This window comes from Herpailurus yagouaroundi, unplaced genomic scaffold, assembly GCF_014898765.1.
Source record: "Herpailurus yagouaroundi ecotype Mexico unplaced genomic scaffold, PumYag 162, whole genome shotgun sequence".
NCBI classification, from domain to species: domain Eukaryota; kingdom Metazoa; phylum Chordata; class Mammalia; order Carnivora; family Felidae; genus Herpailurus; species Herpailurus yagouaroundi.
The window spans coordinates 14,762,573-14,770,746 of record NW_024412403.1 but is presented as its reverse complement, the minus strand read 5'-3'; the positions used below and the strand labels follow the sequence as shown (position 1 = coordinate 14,770,746).

General features: G+C 39.0%; 2 protein-coding genes across 2 annotated transcripts; one reads left to right on the top strand and one right to left on the bottom strand.

The window, feature by feature from the left end:
* Positions 1-2,775: 2,775 nt before the first annotated feature.
* On the bottom strand, positions 2,776-3,683 carry LOC121035727 (keratin-associated protein 13-1-like). The gene has a single exon (XM_040483624.1). The coding sequence runs from the start codon at positions 3,624-3,626 to the stop codon at positions 3,120-3,122; it is 507 nt and encodes a 168-aa protein (XP_040339558.1). The 5' UTR covers positions 3,627-3,683; the 3' UTR covers positions 2,776-3,119.
* Positions 3,684-7,118: 3,435 nt separating this feature from the next.
* KRTAP15-1 (keratin associated protein 15-1) lies at positions 7,119-7,949 on the top strand. Its single transcript, XM_040483623.1, has one exon. It carries the CDS (start codon positions 7,188-7,190, stop codon positions 7,638-7,640), a length of 453 nt encoding a protein of 150 aa, XP_040339557.1. The 5' UTR covers positions 7,119-7,187; the 3' UTR covers positions 7,641-7,949.
* The last annotated feature ends 225 nt before the right edge of the window (positions 7,950-8,174 follow it).

The following is an 8,174-nucleotide window of genomic DNA, read 5'->3' as shown; positions in this document are numbered from 1 at the left end:
TGCCAGCAAGAACTCTAATATAGAATGAAAATAGAGTCTTACTCAAGCCCCAATTAGGACAGCTGCCCGGAAAACACAATCTTCACTGGAAAGAAAGTGCTCCCGAGAATGAACAGTCTTTACAGGGTTATGTACTTTTTTACAATCTTGGAAAAGTTCAAAAATATTATAGACTGACAAATAGGTAGAAATCATGGGTTGTAAAATGAAGGAATGCAGGAAGTAGGAGCAATGATCGATATCTCAAGGACAAGATGGTTTTCCTTAAGGCTCCTCATTCACAAAGTAGGTATACAATGCATTATGGCGGCCATCAATCAGGCTTTTGGTTTGAACAAAGTTAATGTACAGTCAGGCTGACTTAGAAATAAGTCTAAGATGGCTTCCCTTGTATATCAGGCCTTTAGAGAATTTTTCTCTCCTCACATTATCATAAAAACTACCTTTGGGCCCCTGGTTGGCTCAGTTGAAAGAGCATGTGACTCTTGATCTCGGGGTCATGAGTTTGAGTCCCATGTTGGGTGCAGAGATTATTTAAATAAAAATATAAATAAACTTGGAAAAAACTACTTTACTTTGAAGTAGCTACTGATGCTTCTTCAACAAAATTGTCTCTTAACTTTTCATGTGGTCAGTGCCATTGCTGACCTCCATAGTGGATAGTAAATAGTTTCAAATTATGGTTCAGATTATATATTCACCGTCAACCTGCTTTAATAACAGAAATTCTGTATTTACCTTCTTCATTGAATATGAACTTTTCATTTGAGTAATTGCTCCTAAGAATACAATTTTGCAAAGTTTAAAGAAGAAAATGTTTCCAAACAAAACTAATAGTTGCAGATTTAACTAATATAATATGCGGTCAAACGACGGCAGCAAGGGCATGTAAATTATTCTTTATATGTGGTGTGGCAGCCTCAAGTGCATGCTCATATTTCATATACAGCTAATCAGTAATTCTCAAATTTCTCACTAACTCCACCCACTGGTAACACGGTGTATCGTATTGCAGGTTGTGCCCCATCAAGAGAGCCAAAGCAGTCCCGACCAGGTTAGAAAAACAAATGACCCTCCACCAAGATTTGAATGTGTGAGCTGTCCTACCATTTGTATCGGAGTGTAATTGTTTCTCAGCGATGCCTTTGCACACTGTCTTCGAAAGAAAAGCGATAATCCGATTTTATTCAAAAAGGGTGAACAACGGAAGGATAAGAAAAGGCTTGTCTTCTTTCGGATTTAACATTGGTCAAAGCAAAGACTCTGTTCACTATATATGCATCTTATACCCCACTAGCTGAAAGTATGACCAAAGTAAAGTGGAGGCCTCTCAAACCTATCTCACTTCTGTTAATTCAACGATCACTCATAAGTAAAAACTCTAAGACCATGAAAAAATGAGACTGGATGCTAAGCCAGACAGAATAAGCCAAGACATACGGTTACCCTGTGGGTAAGAATTTAGCTCTCTGTGCCTTCAGTAACATTGCCCTTGACTGAGAGGGTAAAAATCTGGGACAGAGGTGCTGATTCGAAGGTTGTCATCTGCCCGGATGTTTTGCTTAATGCTGAAACAGAATATTTGCATTGGCTTTGAGTTTTGTTTTGTCGTTGTTGTTTTCCAATGAGTGTTATCAACCAAACAACCGCAAAGCAGGAGCATGTTGGGACTTCACCAAACTTACAGGACTGACTCTGCTGTGCTTGCCTACTAATAAATATTGGAATGTGTTAGATATTTAATTTAGAGACTTGGTCTCTTTTTCCCATTATTATTAAAATTTTATTTTAATTCCATTGTAGTTAACACACAGTGTTATATTAGTTTCAGATGTACAGTGTAGTGATTCAACACTTGAGACTTGATTTCTTGTCAGCAGAACGGGGTTAATGGAAGCCTCACCAAATCTAATTCACTAATGTCTAACTTACTACTGGAGAACTTCAGTCCACTTTCTCTTATATTTTGGGATATAGTTATTAGAGTAATTAATCTTCTTTCTAAAATTATGTAGTATGTTTAATATCCTTTACAATTTATAATTATTCTGCATAAAAACATTGAAATTTCTCACTCCGTACAGAAACAAAGGCCACAGTTGTTTGTTTTCTTAAAAATATATGTCTAGGGGCACCTGGGTGGCTCAGTCAGTTGAGAGTCCGACTTCGACTCAGGTCATGATCTCATGGTCTGTGGGTTCGAGCCCCGCGTTGGGCTCTGTGCTGACAGCTCAGAGCCTGGAGCCTGCTTCCGATCCTGTGTCTCCCTCTCTCTCTGCCTCCCCCTCATTATCACTTTGTCTCACTCTGTCTCTCAAAAATAAATAAACGTAAAAAAATTTTCAATAAAAATATATGTCTAGATTTTATCATGTGAAGATATGGAGTAGACATTAAAGATGAAATCATTTATTTCAAACAAAAAAGACAGTTGATGATTTGACTTAAAAAAATGTTTATTTATTTATTTTGACAGAGAGAGAGAGCGAGCATGAGAGAAGGCGAGGGGCAGAGAGAGAGGGAGAGAGAATCCCAAGCAGGCTCTGCACTGTCTGCATAGAGCCTGACATGGGGCTCGAACTCACACCCTATGAGACCATGACCCGAGCTGAAATCAAGAGTCTGATGCTTACTCAAGCCATCCAGGTGCCCTGATGACTTTACTTGCTAAAGTAAAAAAATTGTAAATGATAAACACAAATATCAGAAATATCCATTCAGATGTTTAAAAGTAGTTTTGAAGACACAGAGTAAACAAGTAATATGAAAATCTTATATGTGAAGGTCATATAATATATTTTTATTTAAACTTACATTTTTCCATTTTGTAAAATTTGAAACAAATGCACTAGAAGAAATAACTAGTTGATATTAAGAAAGAAACATGCCTCAGTACTACATCTATATAACTACAAGAAAACTGCTTCAACATCTTTCTTCAATGAATGTATTTTCCAATTACTGGAATTCAAGTTATTTCTAATCCATAATAGGTAACAGTATAAGTCAAATTTGTAAGCTAATGATAGGACAGGAGATCAATAGGCCGCATGGATCTTGATATAGTAGTTATTTCGTTAAATTTCTAGACATAGGAGGTATTATGTTCAAACATAAGATTAGTAGAAGCCAGATCCACAGGTTGGTTGGTAAAAAGCAGACTGGCAACTTCTAGAAGAGAAGGACATTGGACGATAAAAGCTCGATCTACAACTCAGGGATGAAAAAGCATTGGGACCACACCCCATTGATTGGAAACCACTGGATCCAAAGCCCAGAAAGGGAGAGCCATAACCAAAAGATTGAAAGCCATTGGAGCCAAAGTCCAGAGACCCAGAATATGTTGTCTGGCAGGGACTGTAGAACATGGAGGTCCTTGGTCGGTAGCAGGACGTCTGGCAGGGGCTGGACACCAGGTAGGATGTCCGGAAGCCGGTGGGGTCACAGCAGGTCTCCTGACAGCCACTGTAGAGAGAGGAGCCCAGCTGGCAGCTGCTGGGAGAGCGGAGATTAGTGCTGAAGAACAGGTTGTTGGGGTAGAGAGATCCACAGGAAGATCCTGGGTAGCGCAGGAACCCCCCAAGGGACTGAGAGGAGATGTTTCCAGAGCAGCAATTGTGGGACATGGTGACAGGAGATGTGCTTTACAGCAAGATTCTGAGTTTGAATGTCACATCTTGGACTGGGGCATTTATATACCCTTATCATTGGGTGTGCCGTTTGCATGACACATAAAAACAGGTTACCTTCTGCTTTTAATTGAATTGAAAAGATCATCACAATCAAACGCATGTAGTTTTTGTGGTTTTACAACTGGAAAGCACAGTAATGTTTGTGGCTTGAAATTCAGGTAATAGCATTGAATCTTCAAAGCTATTAGTCATCTTCCTCTACCAAAGGTCACCCAGCAGATCACTCAGAGAACTGCTTTAGAGGTAGACAGTGTCTGGGAGGAGGAAGGCTGGCTTAATTAAAAATAATTGATACCCCTTTCACAATCTGCCTCAAATTGTTGCCATCTGGATGGCAAAGTTGCTAACTAACTGATCTATTCATAGTCATTTCTTTTAAACAAAAACATACATTGATTGTTGCCAAGCAAGTTTCCTTAATGAATGGTATCATCAGGAAGCAGCAATGGTAATATGCAAGACGTATGAGGATTTTTTAAAAGTCAGATCTCAATTTGAATGGCTTCAGTGAAATATTAACTGAGATTCCCTTATTTCAGGGAACTGAGGAATTCAGGGTTTGCTTAAAGTGTATGAAAACTAATAAGAGTCAATCTTGGGGGCGCCTGGGTGGTTCAGTCACTTGAATGTCGGACTCTTGATTTCGGCTCAGGTCATGATCTCACAGTTCATAGGATCGAGCCCTGTGTCAGTCTCTGCACTGACAGCACGGAGCCTGCTTGGGATTCTCTCTCTCTCTCTCTCTCTCTCTCTCTCTCTCTCTCTCTCTCTGTGTGTCTCTGCCCCCCCCCACCTGCGCCCCCTCCCTCCCTCTAACTAAACATATATATATATATATATATATATATATATATATAAATCTTTTATAGATATATATATATATATATATATCAATCTTAGTTTTTCTTTCTTGTGTGTGTATGTGTGTGTGTGTGTTTACTGTGGTATGAATTAAATATTATAAATTGCTTTATGCTATTTTGGAATGTTAGAGGTGATTCATCTAAGATTGCTGAAAAAGCATTAAAAAACCAAAACGTGGCAAAAATGCCCAATGTATTTCTATCTTTAATCAGAAGTAGTGTTGATCATTAAAAAAAAAAAAAAAAAAAAACTCCCCAGACTCTGGAAAATGTTCTTGTTCTAAAGAAAGTTTATAAGGTAATTGCCTTGAAGTATTGGACCAAAGGAGCCATCTTAAGGAGATTCTTCCTTGCCTCAGAAAGCAACATACATCACTTTGACTTAAATTGTTTTCAGGTGTTTCTGACAAGCATTACAAAATTTCTAAAATAATGGTCATATTTTTTCTTGTTCTATGACTCATATTCCACCTCAATGTAGTAGGGTAATGAAGATTGATACCTTGAGGAAGTAGAGAGATTGAGAAAGTTTATCTTCCTGTGGCTTCTGTGCTGTTTGATTTGTTCATTTCACCGTACAGCATTTCCCTTCCACTTCTGAACAAAAGTGTTGGAGTGAAAAAAATCTCCATTTTGTGGAAGTAAGAATGTAAAAAAATTCCCTAATACATGACTTATAGAATATTCTTCCACAGAAACAGCTTATGTAAGAGCAAATGACATCTAAAAGCAAATTCGATTTAGGTGAGTTGAATACACGGATGTTTTGGTGTTCCATATTTTTGTTTTTGTTTTTATTTTTGTTTTTGAGACAGAGAGAGAAAGATTGTCAGCGGGGGAGGGGCAGATGGAGAGAGAGAATCTTAAGAAGTCTCCACGCTCAGCATAGAGCCTGCCACAAGACTCATTCTCACAACTCTGGGATCATGACCTGAGCTGAAATCAAGAGTTGGATGCTCAACTGACTGAGTCACCCAGGCACCCCAATGTTCAATATTTTATACACAAATAAAATAGGAAGGTTTGGAATATAGTAGAATGCTTTCTGCTATTCATAATTAAGAAGCCTAATAAATAAGATTTGCTTATTTTAGAAAGAGGACAAACTATGTTGGGTAATATATGAAACATTCTTGAAAACCAATTCATCTACTCAAAAAGTTCAGACCCATGAAGTCTACAATTTGGAAGGGAGTTTAACAATTATCTCCAGTCCTCTACCAGGTTGGATTCCTATTGACAACATCCTGATAAGCTATTCCCAGTGCCCTCAAGATGGAAATCTCATTACCTACAACAGTGGCTTGTCTTAGATTTTTAGCTGAATCTTACCTTAAAGCTTCCACCTAGTAATCTCAGTTCTTTCTAGAATGAGTCTCAGCTCATTTCCACTAGACAACATTTCAATTTTTGAAGATGGGCATCCTAGGAGGTTTGCCCATTCCCACAGGATATTTTAAGCCATTTCCTGTAACCATGCACTACTCCACTTGCAGTCAATGATGACCTTGGCCGGAGAGTCTAGAAAGATACTAATGATGCTAATCCTCTGGGCAGAATCAAAGGCATTCATTCTGAATTTCACATTATTGTCTTTTCTGATTTCCCCCACCCCATTTCAATTTATAAAAGTCATTTGTAACTATGAATTCTTCAAACATTTGTTATTTCTTTGAAGTCTACATAGGGTAGTCACTTGCCTAATTTCTTGATTTCCTTTACCTTCTATAGTAAAATTCCCACCCTATTAGAGGAAACTACGAGACTAAAAGACCCATTTTTTTATGTGTAGTGCTTATTCTCTCGTTTTCAATCACATCAACACCACCAAAAAATTACTTAAACTTTATAGGGATGAAGAGTTTTTGACAATTTATTGGTGACTCTAACAGGAAGCAAGTCAACTTCAGGGCAAGGATTCCCCAACTTCAGTATTTTTACAATGTAATCTTCAAAGTACTCCTGCAGATATTAGACCCTCTATTTTTAAATCAAATACTTATACACACAAAAGCAGCTTGGGCACTTGTGTTGTAGGAAAACCAAAATCCAAATGTGTAGGATATTCATTTAGCTTTTCCATCAATTAGGAGTGCATAGGGGTTTATTTCTTCTATAAGGGCCACAAGATTTGGGAGAGGAAACAGAGAGTACAGATTTTGTTGTTGTTGTTGTTCTCAATTGGGTTCCTAAACTTGGAACAAAATAAATATCCCCTCCAGCCTACAAAGCACTTTTTTGAGAACTTTAAACATGGCAAATTTCTCACTGTGTTACCCATTCGATACAATATCTTGAGGGGTAGATGAATAAAACACCAATCTTAAAGGGACACTTACCATACAATTACATTCATCTACCCAAGCCAGGTGAATGAGAGGTGACATTTTTACCTCATGAACAATCGCTTTGAAAAACTAATGAGATTCTTTCATTTAGAAGTCTGTGTTCATAAAAAAAGGGCTTTGATGGTTAATGGATTTCATTTTGACTGGAGCCTAATTAAGCATTCTTATTAAAAAGGGCACATGCTACTACCCCATTGCTAGGTTATATAATAAGGTTCCAGTAGAAGGTAATAGTCACACTCACCAAACCTCTCTGCAACTCAGCTGAACTCAGAACTCCCAACATGCACTACAACCGCAGTTCTGGAAACTTCTCCTCCAGCTCTCTTGGAGGTTACCTGGGGCACCCCGTTTCCACCTATGACTCTTTCTACCCCAGCAATGCAGTCTACTCTCCCAGCACCTGCCAGCTGGGCTCCTCTCTCTTTGGTGGCTGCCAGGAGACCTACTGTGAGCCCACCAGCTGCTGGACATCCTGTACCGGGGCCAGATCCTACCAGACATCCTGCTTCCGTCCAAAGAATTCCATCTTCTTCGGACCCTGCCAAACAAATTACACTGGATCTCTGGGATGTGGAAACATTGGCCTTGGGTCTTTTGGTTATGGGAGCACTGGTTTCCAATCTCTGGGCTGTGGGTCCAGCTTCTGTCGTCCAACTTTTTTTTCTTCCAGGAGTTGCCAGTCAACTTGTAACCAACCAGATTTTAGCTCTCGCTTTTTTAGGTCAGCTTACTGAATATCCCCCATTATCTCATGGTTATGTTTGTACCTTATGAAATGTTAACATGCAGCTTGTCCAGTATCTGCAATCACTGACCATCTCCTTCAGTAGGACTTGCTGTCACAGTCCTCCCAGAAGTGTGTGATTCACTGTGGACAAAGTGACCTTTTTTTCTAAATCAGACATATGAGATATATGTTGAAATTTGATTCTTATGTCAATGCCCAGAATCCCTTCTGTTACTTTCTTTCTAAGAATTTTCTCTTATTGTTATCTTAGAATTCTTTCACTTAAATTTCAAATAGAATTGGCATTTAAACAATTTTTAACGTTTATTTATTTTTGAGAGAGAGAGAGAGTGTGTGTGAGCGGAGGAGGTACAGAGAGAGAGGATGACACAGAGCTCGAAGCAGGCTCAGGCTCTGAGCTGTCAGCACAGAGCCCGACACGGGACTCGAACTCACAGACTCATGGACCATGAGATCACGACCCGAGCCGAAGTCAGCTGCCCAACCGACTGAGCCACCCAGGCATCCCTAGAATTGGCAT